At 46.8% G+C, this 22,632-nt stretch overlaps 1 protein-coding gene across 4 annotated transcripts in view; it reads left to right on the plus strand.

The window, feature by feature from the left end:
• LOC149334847 (uncharacterized) overlaps positions 1-22,632 on the plus strand; it is a 221,262-nt gene that overhangs the window by 174,137 nt on the left and 24,493 nt on the right. For all 4 annotated transcript variants that reach the window (XM_089551475.1, XM_089551474.1, XM_089551476.1 and 1 more), the window contains 6 exons: positions 83-216; positions 2,986-3,220; positions 4,015-4,230; positions 6,907-6,932; positions 11,077-11,242; positions 19,244-19,348. In XM_089551475.1, the coding sequence (XP_089407601.1) occupies positions 83-216; positions 2,986-3,220; positions 4,015-4,230; positions 6,907-6,932; positions 11,077-11,242; positions 19,244-19,348 (882 nt within the window). The remainder of the gene's footprint in view (positions 1-82; positions 217-2,985; positions 3,221-4,014; positions 4,231-6,906; positions 6,933-11,076; positions 11,243-19,243; positions 19,349-22,632) is intronic.

The raw sequence follows: 22,632 nt of genomic DNA on the forward strand, positions 1-22,632 counted from the left end.
AGCTTAGGGGAGAGTGTAGAGAAAAATTACTTCGTAAAACGCATCCCCGCGTCTCAGTGCAGTCGTCCCTTCGCTCTCGCAGGCAACTGCAACGGCCAGCCGGACGACGACTTGAAGAAAAAAGACGGCACCATTACGGACGACATAATCGACTTCCTTTGCAGCTGGGAGACGCAGCTTGCGCGTGATGAGTGCGTCATGAACTTCACCGGCATCGTGAGTACCTCCTGAGCCGCACGGCATGCGCTAAATTTGGAGGCAGCAGGAGCAGAGCAAGGAATGCAAACTCTGTAAGGTCCTGTATCAAACTTAGGGCTTTTGCGTGCGGTACGTGTTACGTCACAAAACAGAGGGGGCACCGCTAAGTGTTACGGAACTCTTCTAGATCAAAACAAACGTATGTAGCACTTAGCTTGGTTATTGATAATGGTAGTTCTCCGACTTTATAATCGCTTCATCGTTACTCCACCGACTGGTGTTAGGAGGGCGGTAACAGTATTTCCCATTTCCCAACGCCGCAGCGATAAATTCATTCGTTTAAGGAGTGGGTCTACCAAATTACGCGACTCTTTCGTGCAGAAGAGCTTCTAGAACACTCAATGTAACCGCTCTGTCGAGCTGGATCGTCAAGACGAAACTTGTAGCCCTTAAAAGACACGCACGTAGTGTGTACTTCGTTTTGCGCGCGTCGTTTAAGCACCCCAAGTTTCCTTATTCCAAAATGTGCCGCTATTCTAAATATTAACTGCACACTGAGGGCAGCTTTATTCGATTTTCTTGTTTGTAAAAATTTCTTTTGTTCCTCTTTCTGGTCATGTTCGCCCGGCAGCTAACCGGGCAGCTAAAAGACGCATTTATTGCTAAAAAAATTGCATTTAAAAATTTCCCTGCCACTCGTTCCAAACTGACGACGTCTGTACCGAGAAAGACTCGGTGAGACCGCCGTTTCGAAGTGAAAGGCGGTGTAGCCGAGCCTCCGGGGTCCGCGCTAAAAGCTTGTGTTGAGGCATCGCAGTTTACTTGCGAAATATACCGGTGATGGCGGCACTGTATTTCGTTCTCCGGCACTTTCCAGCTTGCACAAACTCCGTTTTCGGCGAGAGTTGAGTTGAGTGGAGTTGTGTATGATATAGGTTTAATTATATTGCTATATTGTTTATTCTGCCGGCAGTTCTTCCATCGTAGCGTCACTTATATGTTAATAATGTCCTAAAACCGGTCAGATCTGCCCCGCGATGCACACAGTCGCTTTTAATAGAATATAGGCCACTCCCGCAGTCACCATCTATGCACACGTGCACTCGCAGCACAACATTATACACTCTAGAAGTCACCATCTATACACATATTCAGTCACAGTAGAACATAGTCCATTGCAGAGCCACCATCCATGCACACACTCACTCACAGAATAACATAGACCACTCCAGAAGGCACCATTAAATCACAGAAGACCACAGACCGTCCCTGCTGTCACCATTTAGAGTCAAGATCAGTGTCCTGCAGGAATGTTAGAAGATGGCGTGAAGGTTCCCTTCTGCATGTCTGGTTTCCACTCGGGTAGATAATGTGCTGAACTGTACTGTGAAGGGTTCATGTCCTCTTGAAGAAAGCGAACGTGTCGGCGAGGGTTGTTTCTTTATGACTAGAATTCGCTGCCCTATCAATATAGGCCAACTTCAATTTGTCTTCAGTGGCAGTTTCACACAAAGCGATGGCTCAACTCGACTACAGTTCTTGTTCATCGAATGGAATTCGCCTTGGAGGAAAATAAGCTCACATGGAAAATGAGGTGGAAATGGCATAAAGCAGTACTCGCCATTTAGTCTCTTTAAGCAGTTATGTATGCACTCGATCGAGAGCTCAAGCCGCAGTCCGCGCTGAAGATTTATCGCAAGCACTAGCCGCGTTCTTCAAAAATGCAGCCTTTAAAGATTTCTGCCCCACCGACGAATTTTCCAGCGCCTCCTCCGAAACAAGCCTGTTCTCCTTGCGTCCATTTAATTAGCGACGGGGGCTGGTCGGCCTCCTCATTAGCCGCTGCTCATCTGACTTCTGTCGTAGTGCAAGAAGTCGGGGCTCCAGACAAGGGAGCTCAGTGCTAGACATGAATCGCGCAGATCTGCCTCGTCTTCTCCTATTGGACGTACCGGTCCCGGCTTAGAGAGAATCCCCTTGTGTCGCCACGCCTAACAAGATTCTTGCGTAATCAGGGCATGCGTGGCTTAATTTAATACTTCGCGTCTGCTTAGTGTCTTCCATCGATCTTTGCAGCCTCGTTCGCTAACGACTTTAAACGCGACATATTCTTTCTCTCTTCATTTACATGTCACTTCCAGAGTGCCTTTAGAAGAACGGCAATGTGGTCGTCTGCTCAGAATGTCTCAACCGGATTGTGAACAACATTAATGGGTTTAAGTGAAGCCTAAAGATCCACACCTCTCTTCTAAGTTTAAGGCTGGAGGAACTTTGAAATTTTTGGCTCCCTGCTTGGGAGAGAAAAGGCAGCAATCACTGTGGCATGGCGCTACACGTAAGGCTAGAAACTTTTACTGTATTTTGGAATTAAAATGGCCGTTTTATAAAAAATAAAGTAGTGGAGGAAAAGGCATACGTGTTGTCTCTCATTGGATTTCAGGGAAATTTTGTTTCCTAGGTGTCTCTGTCCGCTCTTTCCTCTATCTATCAAATACATACTGAGGAATAGATATTAATGTTGCAAGTGTGGGCAGACCACCACCTAATAAATATCGATTTATATCTTAGCGCCATGCGGGCATCACGTCTACGCTATCCATTTAGTCGACATGGTCATAGAACAGCGATAGCTATAATGATGTCCCCACAGCTTTCTTGTGGGGCCTTCGATAAGTGTCACTTTACCCTGCTGGCCAGTGAAAGTGTTATCCCAGAAAAGGGATAACACTTTCACTTTCACTTTTGAGGCTCCTCTGGGGTTAAAAAGCAGGGGTGCAACGTTTGCAGGAGCCGCCGATCGAGCCTCCACCTCCGGGCGCCTGCTCGGAGATGCTGGACCGGTCGGTCTTCGGGGAGTGCCCGAACCTGGTGGACGTCTCCAAGTACCTGGACCAGTGCCGACACGACACGTCGCTCAGCGTCAAGGAGAACTCGGCCACGTGCGCGTCGCTGGTCGAGTACGCGCACGCCTGCTGCCGCGCCGGAGTGAACGTCGATGACGGCTACATACAGAGATACTGCAGTGAGCAATCTCTTCCCGATTTTCTTCTTGGCGAAGGCTGAACGCCAGTCGCGAACACTGCGCTCATGGACAGCCGTATTGGGTTGTACTGCGTCAGATGAAACAATTTTAATGGCGGCTTTACTTTGAAACCAGTCTACGTGCTTTTTTCTAGCTACAAATACGAGCCGAGATCCACGACTGCGTGCATTATCCCCTGCTAATATTTAATAAACAGTCTACCTTCTGCAATGACCGGGAACTCTCCTTGTGTGAATCCGATCCGACTCGTATACTCTTTCTGGGGTTGTAAGCCCCGAACAATTGGTCTGGTTTTTGAGGAAAGGAAATGCGCAGTATCTGTCTCACATATCTCGGCGGACACCTGAACCGCGCCGTAAGGGAAGGGAGGAAGGTGGGAGTGAAAGAAGAAAGAGATGCCATAGTGGAGGTCTCCGGAATAATTTCGACCACCTGGGGATCTTTAACGTGCACTGACATCGCACAGCACACGGGCGCCTCTTGCGTTTCGCCTCCATCGAAACGCGGCCGCCGCGGTCGGGTTCGAACCCGGGTACTCCGGCTCGGTAGACGAGCGCCTTACCACTGAGCCACCGCGGCGGGTAGCCCCGAACAAAGGTTCCAACTAATGGAGCTGCCATTAAATTACCGCTAGTATTTATCCCACTAACTTTCTCTGGCATGTCGATAGTGTGCTAGACAATAAATAGTTACTCAGGTTCCAATGACTTACGTCTTGACCCTTCTGGTGAGCGCCCTACAAGCGTGGCGATGTCCTTCCTCGCTCTATGCAGACATTACGTGCCCCGGTGACACCACTTACACGAGCTGCCACGACGGGTGCCCACAGACCTGCGACGCCGAGTACCGATCCGACCAGGTTGCCAAGACTGGAGCCGTCAAGACCCACTACCACAAGGCTGACTGCAAGAACCTCCTGGTCGAAGGGTGCTTCTGCCCTGAGGGCTCAGTCTTCATCGACGGACTCTGCAAGCCTCGAGAAGTGTGCGGTAGGACGCTGTTTTCTATTTTTAACGCGATACCATTAAAGGGCCCGTTACGCAGAAAGTCTGCTGTCGGCGTTGTGACCGAAAAATCACGGGCATGGCTCTGGCAGGTGGTCCCCAGAGAGCATTCAAGGAAGCATGGCCACCTAAGGTCACGTGACCTTGCAGCGGCACCACAACCTGCCCACCGTGCCAGGTGGCAGTTAAATTAGTGACTGGTCGCTCGCGAATAGCAGCCTGGACCGCACAAGGTCCACTCTAGGAGCGCCCGTTATCGCAGGGCAGTGGCGCATCACTTAACCGCTGCACCACTGCTGCAGGATGGCTATGAGGACTCCCAGGGATCTATGAATGTCAAGCAGAGAATGGCCTTGTGCATATTGTTACCGATAAGCAGTTGGCGTTATATATTGCACGAAACCTTCTTTGAAATCAGGGTCTTTCGCCAAATTGCCTCCTCTTTATTGCTATCACAGGTCAGGGTTACTAATCCTGGTTGTGAATAGCAACACCATAATTTAGAAATTTGTGCATTGCTAATTGATCGGCCCGAATTGGTGCATTTTGAATGTAGAATGGAACGGCTGGCTCCACAGGTTCGTCCGGTTCGCTAGGCTGCGACGTTGCGCTGTATTCATTTACATCGTGAAAACAGGATTTATTTGCTTTGTTGTATTTCGCTGTCCCCTCACATCTCCCTACTGGGGGTCGCTGACATTTCAGTTTCTTTGAAAGGTACTTGGGAGGTCTGGTGGGATCGTACGCGCGCCGTCAGGTGAAAGCGATGGCTTTCTGTGGGAAAGGCGGATTTACTTGCCATCAGTGACATGTACAGTCTCTCAAAATACGCTTATTTTAAAAACGGAGCTCGCAAACAGCATCAGTCACACCCAGTCTTACAAGAGCTAGTTGACGGGCTGGTTGGTTCTTCATGGCGAATGCACAACAGAAGCGACAAAAACATGTCCAGCATTCTGAGACAAAAATTTTGAATATTGGAAAATTGTAAAGTACTGTATGGAAATACTGCAGGTAATGGTCCATTCTTGCGGTGTGCAGCAAAATCTTTCGCTTAAACTTTTTCCATCGAAACATGGAGCAGTTCAGTTTTGCCACAGGAAACCAATGAGGAACGCTCTTGGCCACAGCGAAAAGGTTAATAGCAAAGAATTCAAGCCTGTCGAAGAGAGGTGCGCGGATATATTGGCTTTGATGCTGAAATCTTACAATATATAAAAATATTGCGCTCATAAGCTCTTTTCCGTTCAAAAGCTATTCTTTCCAGGATTTTTGGGTCGCGGCTTCGTCACGAAACACTACGAAAAGTGGACAGAACACAGCCGCAAAGCGTAACCTTGTGCATGCAGCGCAGATGAAACACGACGACACAGGCGAGCCAGAAAACAACCACAGGCCGGGTGAAAGGCGCAGCGGCGCCACCTAGCGGCCGCTTGAGATATCTAGGTCTTGAGCTTGACGCCTGTCGGAGCCTTGCTTCATTGCACTCCGCCTAACGTAGTACATAGGTAAGAGCCACGCCTGCCGCGTCTAGACCAATCAGAATCGCTGAGAGGGCAGCACGCCTGACGCATCTTGACCAACCAGCGCGTGAGCACTGGCGGCGCGCGGCAAGGTAGCGGTGCGAGCTATGCTAAAAGTCTCTATTCTGCTTGTGGCGAAGCCAGTGTCCTCGTTTCTTTGACTGTCTATACTTCATCCTTTTTTTTCACGGCCAATCCCCGTCTTTTGCGCGTTCCATGACATTCTCTCGGCCCGTGCTCTCCACATGTCCAGCAGGCTGTCCGCAAGGGGTCTCTGCAAAGATGCGCTCATTGCCCACACTCCCAACAGTGATTTCACCCGGCGATCGAGATGGGAGAGCCAATTTGACGCGCCTCTGAGAATTTCACGCGTACTGCTGTTACCTAAGAAAGCGGCTCAGTATGCATACATTCATGCACTGGGGAAATGAAGGCGTAGCATGTATTGCACATCTACTTTTTTGCCCCGCAGTATTAACTGCATGGAACTGCCTGCCATTCTCAAAGAAAAGCAAACAGACGCATAACTGATTCCAGCAGTGACAGACAGAAAACTGAAGTAAGCATCGAACCTTCTTGCAGGTTTCCCTCAGCAAGAAGTCACACCAAAGTCGTATCAAACGCGACTCAACGTAAGGCTGCTGCTTGAAAGTCAAAAACACATCCTATTGCCTTAGAAAATTACGAACACCGAAGGCAGCAGCAGATAGCACCAAAAGGCACGACATGAAACAAAATTGAACGAAATGATTGATATTCAGCAAATTTTAACTAGTTTCAGGCATACTTGCAGCTTAAGTGAGCTCCGAACATTTTACAATTTCTTTATTTCTCCGCAGACGAGGATTTGAACTAAATGAAAAGTGTTTCTATTTTGTTCTGAACATCCCATGTCTTCAGAATTGTGCGAAACGCCTTTGAATGACGCGATTTGCCGTGCAGAGTTATGTTCAACATTTTCGCAAATAGCGAGAGAAATTACCTGTTCCTACTGCAAGTGTTCTCCGGATTAATATTATACCATCATGCCCGCCGCCTACGTTTCAAAAACAGTACGGCGATGCATCGTATTTTCTGGCGAAAAAGCATCTGATCTTAAATCATTGTTAAACTAACGCTAACCTTCAATTCTTTCCAGATCTTTGTGACGACGAGGGTCATAAGGTGAGTCCCAGGTTTTCCGCTTTTTGTTGTTTAAAATGCTCTGACTAATCCCTATACCCTACAAAATCTTGAAGTACTGTTTGTAAAGGTTATCTTTAAGCGGTGTATCTTAATTGCATCAGGGCATAAAGGCATAAGTAGTGATGGTTGAAAGAAAACTGATATTTAGTTTAGCTAACATCACAGCAAACTGTTACATTTACCACCGCCGTCATATAGTGAACGCTTACGGAAACTCGCTTCCAAAGGCGATGAAAAATAAACTCAGCATATATGTTATACACCGGGCATAAAAATATCCGAACAATATGGTAATTTCCTTACGAATAGCAAGAAAGGGAGCAAAGTCACAATTCAAGATGCCGCTTAGCCCTTTTAGAAGCGCCTTTCCGTTTTGCCACACATTCCCTCGGCAGCGATGGGTCTGTCCTTTCAGTTCGAATGTCGAAAACGTTGTCACAAGGCACGCCTGCAAGGCAAGGAGCATTTCCCGCGAAAAAGAAATGTATAAATAAATAAACTTTTCCTTCGCCGAGGCAAACTTTCGCTGACAGGCGTCGACGTTCGGGCGCACGCGGTGGAAAATGCATTCGCGCGCGAGAGGCGGCTTTGACGCAACAAAAGGCTCGCAGCCCTCGACGTCCAATTTCACCTGACAAACCCGGCGGCACTTCTGGGAAGCGTCGACGGATGGCCTTTCAAGGAGCGTCGTGAGCTATAATATGCGACCAGGCGAACGGACGAAAGCGGCCGGCGCGTCGTGGAGCACAAAAAGAGGGGAGCACGCGAAGCAGGCAGGATCACCGACAACGACAGCAAAGACTACAGCGTCGACGCTTAAAGGCGCGAGCGGGCCCTCCCCGTCCCTGTTACCGCGCTGCGCTGACGTTATTGGCACAGAAAAAAGAAAGAAGTGCACTTAACTAAACTGGAATTATTGGAAGAGCTTCGACTGGCACAAAGCGCGACCCTTCTTACGCCTGGAAGCAAGAAAATAAACTTTATTTGTGCCAGCACCAAGGCCCCATGCTGAAGAGTGCTTGCTCCGCCAAGGCCCGCTGATGATCGATCCCGAGTGACGCCAAGCACTCCAGGAAAGAGGGGGTGGGGAAATAAGGAGTGGTAATGACAGTGTTACATGAGTAGAAAATCAGTGCCTCGAATATATATATATATATATATATATATATATATATATATATATATATATATATATATATATATATATATATATATATAGCGAAGTATACGCTTCGTTAAAGGAAACATTTTTATTTCACTCGACGTTTCGACCGGAGGGCCGATTTTAGAGCGCAGCTCTTTGGCGCCTGTTTCTGCATTTCGTGGCGTCGCCGTCGCCATTGCCGTCGCCGTTGTCCGTTGCAGCCAGAAGGCAGTGGACACCTTAGTCGCGCTTCAAGCTGCCCAAGCAATGGAGGGGTAGCTTGGAAAGTAGACGGTGAAATTGGTAAATTGGTTTTTGAGGAAAAGAAATGGCGCAGTATCTGTTTCACACATCTCTGTGGACACCTGAACCAGAGAGAAGGCGCATAACTGCCCTCTTGAAACAGTAGACACCTCAGTCGTGCTTTGAGCTGAAATGTACACAGAAGGACGGGGACCAACCGACATCTCTGGGCTCCGACCTGACTCCTCATTTACAACGTCTCCCCTGTCGCTATTTCACTTGTGAAATTTGAACAATTTTATGGCCGCCACGGTTAAGTTTTTTTTCTTCTACGACAATTCTTTTCTACGCTTTCTGGTTACAGGTTGTGCGAAAACCTGCAGACAGTGGCTTCTATTGCATGTATCATATTAGCGGTCATCTGACATTACTCTGGTTTGGGGCTTAGAACGAGCAAGAAAATCCACCGAATTTTACTACTGCATCGGGCGTGCATTACTCGCGATGCCTGAATCAAAAACGAAGCGCTAAAGGGACACTGCGAAGAATTCCTTGAGTGAATATTGCCTCTCGGGTTCTTTCTTGCTATGTTGACCGCCAGGGAAAGACGCATCGGCTAGAAAATTGGATTTAAAAATCATCCTGCCTGTCGATTCAGGCTCAAGGGCGTTTTCAGCTGAATGGCAGTGTAGGCAGCCTCTGCGATGTGTGCCAAAAATGGTCGTCGACACAAACATTTTACTTGCGAGACGAGCTGGTTATGGCGACACTTGCATTCCGTTTCCTTTTTGTTTTGTTTTTTCTAGTTTATAAAGACTCCGTTTTCGGTGAGAATGGTCCCATTTGGTATAAAAACGCGGTACCCACTAGATACAGGCCAACCTCTATTTGCCTTCTGTGTTCTTTTAATCAGGGACGCTAATTAGTTAACGCTAATTAGGCGTTTACCACGCTAACACTTATGTAGTTGAAAGTTAGTTCATATTATATAACATTTTTGCCTCCCCCAAGCGGCGATCAGAATTGCGTCTTTTCAAGGACCGCAGCGCCGCCTGTTGTGGCTCAATATTTTAAAGCTCTTTGAAGTCACACTCCTCATATAGGAATATTTTCCCGAACTAGTCGATTCGTGTTAGACTCCGTTCTTGCACTATTCTGTTCGTATTGAGTTCTATCTGTAGTTACACTGTTCATATTCCATTCAGTACGGAAGCTAAAGTACTCGAATTCAATCCTTTTCTAAAAAAGGTGCCCAGGCTTAGCTTGGTTTAGACAAGAATGCGTTGCATATTGCGCGGTCTTTTTGAGCGAGGTATTGCTTGGCGGCACTCGATTTTCTCAGCAGCTTTTCCTCCGTGACGCATGGATGGATGGATGGATGGATGGATGGATGGATAGGAGCACCCCCTTTGAAACGGGGCGGTGGCAACCGCCACCATGATCAGCCCTTTTTTTATTTTTTAGTTTTTACTTTTTTTTCTTTTTATTTTCACGTGGTTAGGTGACGCGACGTCACCAAACCACGTGACGTCACGTCACGTGGTTTGGTGGCTGCCCGGCCGCGCCCAAGGGCTGAACAGAGTGATTGCAATATGCTACGCATAAAAAAAAAATACTATCATATTCACCGGAGCTGGCTCGCTCCATCACCACTATGCACGGCTTCTCTATCTTGCCGTCTAGCCGCGCACCTTGGTCGGCTTTCTCCAACATTTTCCAAAAGACCCTGAGTGTATACTCCTTAGGCTAACAGCGCCTTTCTGTGCTTCCTTAAGAGCAGTGCAGAGGCGGTTACTGCATTACGACATAGGCGACGCCTGGCAGGCTTCACTGAGCTCCGGGCTCGTCTCACAAAGCCGCAATTGTGCCGCGTCGCTCGAGAGCAGCTCGGCCATTGTTCGGGGCCATTGTGTTGCTCGGGGGCGGCGCATCGGCCGAAAGCGGAGACCGGAGGAGGGCGAATGAAAAACAAAAACACATCCCGAATTTCGGCGACCGGGCTCCGTGCTTTCGCGCGCCGGATTTTCATATCGAGTGAATGGGAGTCCGCGAGTGAATGCGAAGAAGGGGGTGGCAGCGTAAAAGTGGGGTAGGGATGCGTATGAACAGGAGGTGGGATGACAATACGAACTCGACTGAAATCGCATTACAAAAGGTTGGATAATAAGCTCGGGACATGTGTTTCTCTGCTCCTGTCTGATTGAGATTCGGCATGTTTTGAAAAGAAATAAACGATGTGCAGAGTCGAAGAGAAACCGCCCGTTTTTAATGCAGGCAGCTGTGTGAAGTATCCGCACACATATATAAGCTTCACGTCATATCATAAATCACCAAAAGCAGAGTTAAGCAGCAGTTTTTCAGTCATGCCAAGAAGCATCAAAAAAAGATTTTGTCCCAGCTGATTGGACGATGGTAATCCAATCAGCTGGGACTAAATCTTTTTTTGATGCTTGTTGGCATGATTGAAAAACTGCTGCTTAACTCCGTTTTTTGGTGATTTATGTTATGACGTGAAGCTTATATATGTGCGTTCATCGCAATAAAACTTCAGTTGACAGTTTGCGCACTAGAGTTTGTGTCGTCCCTGTTTTTTCCCGTCTTTTCAAAAGCGCAATTATGTTTGACCGTTTTAGGGCGGTTACAAAATCATATCAGCTTTTCATGTCATCCAAAGAGGTTTTGAATGCTGTCCCGACAGTTGGTCGCAATTCGTTCCTCACCCTTCGAGCGACGCAGGTGGGAGACGAGTGGCAGAGAGACCGGTGCACGCGCTGCACGTGCAAGAAGGGCGGTCGCGCCGACTGCCAACGCGAGGTGTGCCCCCCGGACCCGGTCTGCCACGAGAACCAGAAGCTGGTGCGCCTCGCCGACGCCGACCGCTGCTGCGATGAGAAGTACTGCCGTGAGTATGGAGCGCCTGCTGCTCTATTTGCACATTGCTGCCACGCCGCTGTAGGTCGTCGTTACTGACGGCTTAATGTACGCTGAGAGCGATCTACAGAGACAGAGAACGCGGTAATCTTGCACGCCATGGCCGGCGCTCGTGGAGTAGTATAGCGAATGACACATCTCCGTCGTCGAAGTACTAACACGATGGCGTTAAGGAGCTCGGGCCGCAGAAAATCCGGCGTCTCCGCCGGCGTCGTCAGCGTCGTTAACTGTGTGCGAAAAACTCACAAAAAAAATGGCGCAGGTTCGTCTTAATCCAATCCTGCCGAACCTTAATGCAGAGCGAAAGCTGCTTTTCTGGAATTCTTTACAGATTTATTTCTGCCATTATTTTTACAATTCTTTGCGCACATCTTTCTGCAATTCGTTACTTTAATTTGTTATTTTTATTTTTGTTGTTCTTTTATTATTTTTACTGTTTGTTTTCATTCATTATTTTCAATTTTTCGTTTTTGTTGTCTTTTGATTTTTCTTTCCGGTTTTTAATTTTTATTTTAGTCCATGTAGTTGCTACATTTTGCTATTGGCTCCAATTTTTAATTTTATTATTGATATTTCGCGCCCCGCAGTCTCCAGAGTTCGTTTTTCATACCGACATGACCTTGAACATGACCTTGAACATGGCCAGAACTGGAGGAGTGTAGCTTTCGCTCTAAAACCCCCAGAGAAGCAAGCTATGAGGCAGGTGGGCTGCCAAGGTCACGTTAGCTTGTGACTTCGTCACAGCCTGCCCACCTGATTTTGAGCAAACTGCGCGCCGTAGCAGGTGGCAGTAAAATTAATGATTACCGAGCAACCTAGGTCACACAAGGCCCACCGGTGGCATTGACCCATAAATCTGTCACATCATACCCTTAACGTAGAGTGTAAGTGTCCCCTCCAATTTTGTTTCTCTGTATTCGAATTTAGTAATCCTGATTTAGTCGAACTGCTCGTTGACCATGCCGCTGTGACGTGCTTTCTTGACAGGTAATTTTCGGTAGACGAACATGGAATACTAGCGTCTGCACGCTGTTACAGCTTGCAAAAACGCCCCAAGCTGTTTTCTTTTGCCACATTTGTCCACATAGTCTTCTCCCAATGATATCCCAGCTTCGCAGTAGTGGTTCCTAGTTTCACGCTGTCATTAACAGCAGCTGGGATGAAGAATCAGGCCCTGAGCAGTCATCTGGAAAGGGAGCGCTTGTCTAGATCAAAAGAACAAAGTCTTGTAGCTCTTTCGCATGAACGCAGGCATGTTTTGAAGAAAGGAAGGAGATATTCAAAAGAAAGAGGGTCAATCGAGCTGAGGGCGCACTGTTTCGGAGAACCACGCGGAGATGTGTTTGATTTTTCGCGAGACTAAGATGAGCGTTCACACGCTCTGGCACACGCGCTGCACCCACCCTCTTCATCGACCCAAGTCGTGACGGTCCCTTATTCGCCGAGTGCAAGGGATATTTTGTAAACGACCGGTCTGTACATAAGTAGGGGAGTTTGACTTTGCCTGAACGTCCTTCCAAATAAAAATTCTGAAGGGCGAAACGACCGAAAGCGAAAGGGACGCCTGAAAGTGGGCAACTCAGTTCTGCTATTGTCGGGGGGCGCAGCTTTAGCGAGACCCATCGTTATGACTGCAGCGTTCGATCACTTAATGGCGTAATTATGGTGTTGGCAGCAAGCCACTGTCTTTTTTCTTTTCTAAATGAAACAGAGAGGAAAATAAAGAATCAAGAAAAAGTGCAAGAGAGGTGGCGGCCACGGTTGCCAAGATAAGAGACAGGAATTTCATATAAGCCGATGTCTGGTTGTGTAAAGTATATCCGACATTCGCGTTGCTCGCGGGAAGTAGCCGTCGTAGCATTTATTCGACGCCGATAAGAGCGTGGAACCTCGCTGTTTCCCTCTCTCTCCGTATCATTCCCCTCTCTTGATTCTTGTCACCTGGAATCAACGACACCATTTGTATAATGCGCGGTCCCCGGCCAGGTTCTTGGTAACCCAACCGTACCTGTATAAGCTGAGCTGCTTTGCAGAATGTATGAAGCGGGCACATCACGTGATCAGCAGTCACGTTCTTAGTGTTCTGGCGTTCAAGCTGCAGTGCATCGCGACAACCAACCACACATTCGCAACCAATAAGTGCGCCCACACGTCGACGCGCATTTTTGCTCGAAAGCCTGAGATTTGCGCAGTGGAACCCAAATGCGGGTTCACTGACCCGTGCTAGTTACCACAACGGTTTATCTTCAGTGAGAACGACTGAAGTGTATACTGGAGCACAGCGCACGCCCTCAACCCTTACAAAAAAGATTTTAGACAGTCTATAGAATGTCTGTAGACTTCTGTCTGTAAAGTCTGTAGACTGTCTATAGACAAATCCTAGAGAACAGTCTATAGGCAATACAAATGCCATAGGCGGTCTATAGACAATCTATGGACTTCTGGCCATACACTTTTAGTAGACATTTGTCTATAGGCAGTCTGTAGACTATGAGCAGACAGAAAGCAATATACAGGGTCTGTTCTGAAAGTAGTAGAACTCATTTTATTTAATAAAATTTATTCATGAAAGCAATAAAAACGATTAGAATTTCTCAAAGTAGCACCCTTCCGCACCTACACGCTGCTGCTAATGAGTTTTCCAGTTTTCGTACGCCTCCAGGGACGCCTGGACCGGAGTGCTGTTTAGCTCCCTCGTCACGGCCTGTTGAACCGCCTCAACCAATCCGTAATGTTTCCTCTTGAGTGTCGATTTTTTTTCTCGGGAATAGAAAAAAGTCTGCCGGGGCCAAGTCGGGGCTGTAGGGGGGCTGAGGCAGCGTTGCCGCCTTGTGCTGGGCAAAAAATCGGGGTCCTCATTCACATGACGAAGAAGATCCTGGCAGATCGCTTTTGCGGTTGGCCTTTTGCTCCTCTGACAACACTCCCGGCACAAACTTCGCGCACACTTTCCTCATGGCTAAGTTTTATGTCAGGACCTCAAAAACTTATGTTTGGGAATGCGCAAGTCATCAGCAATCATTGTGATACTCATCCTACAAACACTGTTCAGTAAATGTTTCACTCGCTACACATTTTCGTTCGTCTTGCTGGTCGAAGGGCGTCCTGAGCGGTCGCCGTCTTCCACTCTTTCCGTATACCTTCTCGGAACAGCTTGTGCCACTCAAAAAACACCTGATTTACCCATGGCAGCGTCACCGTAGGCCTCCTTAATCATGTCGTGAGTCTCTTTGCCCGTTTTACCAAGATTTACGCAATATTTGATCGCGTATCGCTGATCCAGTAAACGCTCCATGATTTTGCATGACGAGACGTTTCGACAAGGGTTCACAGTACAAGCGGCCTGATCTCTTCAACGGCCGAGAGCCGACTGGCGATTTTCCCCAGCATTCCCAATATCCCCCTTCAACGATCCTGCACGCGCAGACCGCCTCTTGTCCGCCCGTTCGCCCAGGAAAGAACCAGTCCTACTACTTTCAGAACAGACCCTGTATATATAGGAAGTCAATAGAGTCAATAAGAAGTCTATACACTATCTATAGACAATTTTTATAAGGGAACGAGGCTCTGTGAGCAGCTTTAAAGCAGCCTTTCGCGGGCACGTTTTTTATGGCTCTTTACGATGGAGGCGGCTGTTGCATTTAATGTGAAAGCAAGAATAGAATAGAAGAAGAGAATGAAAACGAAGAAGCGGACAAAGAAAGCGAGAAAATAAGACAAGGTAATAGAAGCACGAAAAAAGAGAGAAGGCAGAAAAAAAAACCCAATGAGGAAAGAATGTAAGCGGGAAAGAAGGGAAGGAACGAGGCAGGAGGGACAGAAAAAAAAGGGGGAGCAGGATAGAAAGAAATAATAAAAGTAAGAAAAAAGTGGAGAATCCCAGAAAGAAAGAAGAAAATCAAGTAGGAAAACAGGAAACGATGGCAGCAAGGAACAAAAAAAAAATACGTCCATGCCACTGATTCACCGCCAGCACATGTACAACGTCCCTCCTACTTATCACATAGATTGCATAATAACTACAGCTATGCAGGCATTTATGGCAGCACTCATGTTTTCAAGTTCTCGTCTCTCCCGCGCGCCATCCCATCTAGAACAATCTTCCGGATTGCATCGCCCTGCGGCGTAATCATGACACCTTTCACCAACATCTACTCAAACACTTCGTTGATAACGCTTAGCACAATATTGATATAATCGCGATTCATATAGCTTTGGTTTCAGCTGCTTGAGACTTTCGCCTCATTGGTTCTGTTCATGCCCAGCTAACCTCATGTATACCTCAAATGTTTTTTTTTGCTTTTGTGTAACTCTTTGTGCATTTCACCCATTTTTTGTTCCATGACGCATAGTAACCTTGTACCTTTAGCAATAGTATTTTTGAACTGCGATATGTTATCTGAACTCAGTTGTTTTTGTCTGTTTTGCTCCACTTTTACTAGGCTTTTTTTTCTAACTTATTTTACACAAACTTCTGCGTCCCTTTTAAACGCGGCCAAAACTTTGGTCTCAGCACTTCCACGAGTAACTCAGCTTCACCTTGTTCCCACGTTCGATTTTCGTAAAGGCAGTCTCCGAGAAAACGCACTCCAACTCCGCGTCTGAAATGGCACCCGTGGGATTTGCGATGTGGGTCGGCGTTAATGGTCCACAGGTGACGCAACTTAAGCTGGAGCACCTCAACTACAGCCCCGGTTTGCTCGATAGAGAGGGACGGAGCTTACGGGAGGGATAAGCGAAAGCATTCCGTGAAAGAAGCGCAAAACCTCCCCGGAGGTCGCAGTCGGCGCACCATCTGTATTTTTTTTTATTTGGCCAGTCTCCCGTCATTGCTGGTAGACCCGCGATGGGGAACTGACGACTCAGCTGATTTGTGCCGGCGGGACTCGTCAGGCTCTTTACCGAAGAGGGATCGTGCGGTTTAGGGTGCATTTGTGTCTATCATTCAGAGCAGCGCAGTGCAGGGAAAACAGCTGACGCGGCGGCGGGCCGTCGAGGGAAGCCCTTCACGCATGGAAATCAACGGTAGCCCTCGTAATGCCACGAGCCTGCGAAAAAGAAAAACCGCGAATCGCAAAAAGCAAAGACGACACATGATGTCGATACTTGAGGTTGGTCGTTTTTGCTTCGTTCACATGAAAGGACCCATCCACTTGCCAAGTTCTTTCTTTCTTTTTTTGCCTATCATCAATCCTTACAAAGTTTGCTGTTCTCCGAAAAGGCTTAGCACTCTAGAAAGTAGGGAGTATGCAGTGAAACCAATCAGATGCTGCATTTTCTTGGCACTGAAAGTGTGAAGGACTCACAACTGGACAGCACGTTACTTCTAATATTATCCTGTCATAAAATTTAGGGCTACTTTTATTGGATGATGGTGAATAGCAGGTATAAAGTGCGATTCGCTTTTCCCCTTTAGCCTCTGGTCGAGAGAGAAAGACATAGAGACCGAACAAATTTAAGGCAGGAATGATTGGCCAAGTACGCCCGGTATGCTTCCTCACACATGAGGAGGGGTGTGATGTGATTAGGCACGAGAGAATAGTTATTGTGCCAGGTAAAAAAAAAAAAAACACAAAAACGAATGACAGCAGTGCGCACTATTCATCATGCCCGTGGGACAGGGCTTTGGTTATCTGTTGATTGCGATTTATAGACCAATACTATGTTTATACGGTTTTATAACGCACGGTTTATAGGTTAGCACTATACGCTGTTTGTCTCCCCATATTGCGCAAGCTCACCGTGTAGCCGGACATTTCTGCTGCTCCATTGGGGTTAACAGCGCTTAGACGCACGGACAGGGGACAGAAACAGAAAAGACGACGGAACGGGCGCTGAACTTCAACTTTATTCCAGAAGCGCCGAAACACTGGATATCTACCAAAAACACAGGCGGCAACAGGCCGCGATTTTATGCACTCGTGGCGACAACAAGTAGTGGCAAAACAACAAAAACTAGAAACAAAAACCATAGGATAGTACAGGAAAAGACAAAACCAGAACGAGGTGTGAGAAAAATATTTTATAAGCAAGTCTTCTTTAAAAGACCGCCAACACTTGAAACAGTTGAACGGTTTGACCAAAGGAGTTTTCAAGAACTGGTCCGATAACGTGGAACTAAAACCATGCACACAAACACAGATCAAGCGTATTGAAAAAAGAAAGGTGAAATGGAAAGAAAAAACACGCCATGGAAACAAAATGGCGATCGGGTAAACAAACGAGATTCGAGGAACGAAGGTGAAGCCAACAATTAACACAGCTAAACGCGGAAGTTGATGTCCTCTAAAAACTAAAAGGATAGCTTGTAAGGATAGAATAAAAGGATAGGAGAGAGATGTCTTATCTCTCAATGACTTATCAGAAATGCCGCGATCAGAGCGACGGCTAAAAGTGGACGTACTCGGGAAGCATCGGCGTAGCCCTTTTCCTCTCTGACCTTGAGGAAGAGTAAGGAAACACGCGAAAGGAACAGACGTAAACAAGTAGCATGAGTTTTGTGATCTCATCCGGCGACCTCGCACGGGAAAGGGGATGAGCCGACGTGGCGAAGATTCCACTTCAATATCGCCCTGCGGCTGCCTCTCACTGCCGAGCTTAAAACCGTGCAACGTGGTCGAGGCTAGAACTTTGGCCGCATCAGGTCAGCCACGCTCGGTTGCGAGGGCTCTCAGGGGTGAGAACGAGCTTCGAGATTGGCCCACTGTTTTTACCATCACTCTATGCCAATAGGGCGATAAGAAGCATTCTGAATATCATTATTACCCCCGAACCGCACTCCTTGTTTCGGTTCTCCTGTTAGGGGACGCCTGCTGTAGATTTCCCAAGGCTGCATAGATTTAGTGACGCAGAGTGCAGCGGTGGCGCGAGCCCAAAACGAGGGACGCCGTTAAGTGCACGCTGCGGGAGCTCGTTACGACGTCTCGAGCCCCTAACCGACCCTCAGCCCGCCCTCCCTCGCTGGGTAGCAACCGCGGGTGCTCGGCGCAATCGAATGCCACTCAAGTGCGCTGTCTCGATGATTGCCCGGACATTGCCCGGCGGTGGAAAGTGCATGCGTCCGCAGACATGAATGTCTGAACGACTCGTGGTTTGCTGTAGGTGTGTGCGCCGCGGAGGCTTATTTCTGCTTTTCTGCTGTTCTATCGCAAAAGCAACGCAGTTCGTCGGGGGTTCGTGGTATTTGACATGTTATACGCGCCGGCCAAATGCACGTTGCGTACCGCTATTCGACTGCGAAAGGGTGGCGGGTAGAGGGAAGAACATATCGTAGTTTCTCTCCAGAAGCACTATTTCCAGCTGGCCTAAGCCGAATCAATCAGTCAATCAATCAATCAATCAATCAATCAATCAATCAATCAATCAATCAATCAATCAATCAATCAATCAATCAATCAATCAATCAATCAATCAATCAATCAATCAATCAATCAATCGAAAATCAATCGATCGATAAATCAATCAATCAATCGATCGAAAATCAATCGATCGATAAATCAATCAATCAATCAATCGATCGATAAATCAATCGATCAGTCGATAAAGCAATCAATCGATCAGATTGAGGTAGACAGCTTTAGCCTATTGCAGCGTATCGGAACGCATGTGTGGCGCTGCGTCTTGCGATATAATCTGAAGGCTCGACACCGCTCTTGCTTGGAGTCGAGTGCCGTTATAGCTCGTGATACAGACTGTATAATAACATGAGTGCTAATGAAAGGCGCGAACCGTGGGCGCACAGCAAGGCGTGAGTGGTTCAAGGGTGCGCCCTTTCCCAAACCGGCATGATGCCAATTCCTAAATCTCGGTGCGGTGTTCTTTCAAAAAGCAAACGCGAAAGCCGGCACCGACAGCTAAATGCGGCAAACTGTCGCGGTGGAGCAATGACACCGTGAGATAGTTCAGGGACTAGCGCTATGCCACCATGTTCATGTCATTGAATGTGGCGGTTCTGTTGTTGTCCCTGTTTCAGAGGACGTGGTTGAGCAGTGCCCTGAACTTAGCCTGCCCAAGTGCAAGAAGGGCGACGTCGCCAAGACCAGGACGGACGAGAATGGCTGTCCCGTATACTTCTGCGGTAAGACCATGTCAAACAGTGGAATGAGAAGCATGTTATTTGGAGTCACATTAGCCTGCCGTCGGACCATGCTTCCTAAAGTTCGATGGAACTATAACTTAAGCTTCCAAGCGCCTTCATCGGTATTTTCATAGCCACTCCAAAATTGCTTCTGTAATCAAAGTAGAGAAAGAAAAAGAAAACAGACGAATCATTGTTCTGTAATGCTTGCTCAAGCGTCGTGTAAAGGCGCCATTGTATTTGCTTTCTTATTACATGTCAAGCATCAAACTCGGCATGTATCCGACGTGCTGCAATAAAGAAACTAAAGAAATAAAGTTTCCCCACAACGAAAGGAGAGCGCTTAAAAGCGATGTGTTTAGGAAAGTGCGTCGGTTTCCTTTTTTCCGGCTGTGGGAAAACAAAAGATGTATACGCCTGTAGATAAACACTCCATGTTAATTAGTAGCCGTTCTTTTCTATCTCGTGCTCACGTTTCTTCGAGTTCCTTTTCATACTTTCCTTGTTATGTCGGTGCCAATGAGAGCTACTCGACATCCTTTTCAGCTAATGCGTTCACATGCCACGGCTTCCCACCTCTTGTGATGACGGTGGACAAAACGTAACTATATAAAGCGCTGGCATTCCCTCCCGGTTCTATACCGGGTGTAAGGCCCAAAATTAAAAAAAAATGCTAGGTTTTCTTAGGTAAAGAGAAGCTTTTTGCGGCGTGGAGTGCCAGTGTTGGCGGACGTTAAAAAACAGGCGAATCATGTTAACTAGTAAAGTGATTAAGCAAATTATAGTAGTTATCTTTTTAACCTGCTCCAGCGCGGTCGGGGCAGAGAATGCCACGTTCTACGTGCGTCACGGATTATTGCGCTTTGAATAGCGGTGCTCTGCGCCCTCGCGCAAGCGCGCGGTTTTCAAATAGCGCCAGAAATGGCCCATATTAACCGAGCCACAGTGGCGAGAGTAATCTCATTTTCAAAATGTCAAAAACAGATATCGCTACTACTAACGGCCGGCTACCAATTTCAAATTGCAATCAGGTGCCGACCGGTAATAGTTATAAAGTTAACTATTAGAATTTACTTAACCACTTCACTAGTTAACATGATTCGCCTGTTTTTTTTTTTTGACATCCGCCAACAAGGGTATCATCATCATCATCAGCCTGACTACGCCCACTGCAGGGCTAAATTCTCTCCCATGTCTCTCCATTAACCCGGTCCTTCGCCAGTTTTGGCCGCCGTATTGCCGCAAATTTCGTAATCTCATCCGCCCACCTAACTTTCTGCCGCCCCCTGCTGCGAAAGCTTTCTTTACGTCGAAAACCCTGTTTTTTTTTTAAATTTTGGACCTTCTAAAAAACAAAAACCCGGTATATATACGGCCTCGGCGGAGCGCTGCACAGGTAATAAAACCAGGACTAATGTCGGTCTTCACTGTTAAACGCTTGAGTTCACAATTATGCGGGTGAGCTAGAACGCATCGTGACTCGGTTACACATTTCTCAGAGCCGAAGGCTCAGAATACTGTTCGGACAACTTTGGAGCAAGCCACCCACAAAAATGGTTTCGTCCCAAGTTGCGTCACCATCGCCTCCTGGTCGAGGTGCCATGCTGTTTTCAGCATTTCGCTAGACGCGTGGATTCGGCCTTTCGAGAGTAACTGTCCGTATAGATTGCAGAAGCAACGAGACTTCGTGGTAAACTGGAAAAAGTGAATAAGAAATTAACCTGGCAGGGAGATGCCAAGTAAAGGCGTAGCCATTGGTCTGTGAGGGCAAGCGACGGTCTGGGATTAGTTTGGGTGGGGGAAAGTGGATTACCGGAGGGAGTCATGTGCGCAGATGAGATTTTTTTTTAATAATAATAATACTTTATTGCGCCAAATATTAAAAAAAAATGTACAGAAATCCGGCCTGCCAAAGCCTCATAGGGCTTGAGTGGCAGAGCCCGACAGGCAGCGGAACCGCGCAGATATACACATAGGCAAAAAAAAAAACACATTCAAAATAACGGACATCAAATTAGTATGATGGTGAGAACAAAATAGACACAAGACTCATGTTACATGAAAGAAAAAAAATCCTCATCAGATTAAATTGCAAGGAAGAAAAACCAAAGTGGCATGACAATACCTCAGATCAATGCAATAAATACAGCAGTAACCAATGAAATCACAAGATTTATTTGACAGGTGGTAAAGCACATGCATGATGTCGTAAACCCTCTAATTAATGTATCGCAGCATATTTTTTATTTTGTATTTAGTTTTTGCCCGGCGAACACTTGGAGGTAACCTGTTAAAGTGAAAGGGAACGTAATAATCTCTTACACGCCTTCCATATCTTGTAGACCGTCGGGGAATACAAAAAGGTTCCTTCGGTCGAAGAGACCGTGTGGTCTCTTCTGCGATAATTTCGCCACTGACTGCGCGGGGCAACACTCACTGCAGGTCAGTGGAGCAGACGTTAGCTCATCCGAAGGTGTGACAGGTATGGCAACGACGAGGGCTACGACAGCCTCACGTCAGTTCTAGATTCCACAAGGCAGCGTTATGGACGAAAGGCGTAGATCACGGAATACATTCATTGCTGAATTACGTAAGAATAGCTAAACAGACTTAATAATTAAACTTCTTATATAAGCCGTGAGATGCTTCAGTATGCACGAAATATTGTGCTGTAATAGAACAGGAAAAAAAAAACAAAACAATGTACTGCTTAGCGCGAACAATTTTTTTTTAAGATAAGATAAGAATTTATTGGGTACATATTGGTTACATAAATTCTGTATATAGGCAAGGGTCCCAAAGTCAAGCGACTGTCATGGGACCCCCGGTAGATTAATACTAACTTGAATAAAAACAAGCAGCATCACAGACAGGCACAATTAGCAGTAATAACAATGGTAATTTAAATAAGTAATATTTATATAGTGAGAATGAAATAGATTAGCAGGGCGAAAAACAGAAAAGCAAAACAAGAATAACAACTCACTATAAATAATATTGTACAAAATACAGCGTAGTGAAAAGACATATAAAGAAACAATTGAGAATAGAAGGATACAGTTGTCAAACCACAAAAAACAAAGTCGAAATTTCTAGCAAGTAATTAAGGACAAGAACTTTCTAAAGTGAATAGAAATTCAGTGAGAAGCTCTACCCACAGCGCTGTTCCCGCTGCTGTTGGACTTTTCGAGTACGCTGTTCATCTGTTAGCTTTTGTTTAGTAGGAGGCGGATCCGTCATTGGTCCGAGCACGGCCAGGAGGGCAGCTAGTCCGGATGTTTCCC

The sequence above is a fragment of the Amblyomma mixtum genome, chromosome 7 (assembly GCF_055824585.1).
Source record: "Amblyomma mixtum isolate Tamu chromosome 7, ASM5582458v1, whole genome shotgun sequence".
In the NCBI taxonomy this organism is placed as follows: Eukaryota; Metazoa; Arthropoda; class Arachnida; order Ixodida; family Ixodidae; genus Amblyomma; species Amblyomma mixtum.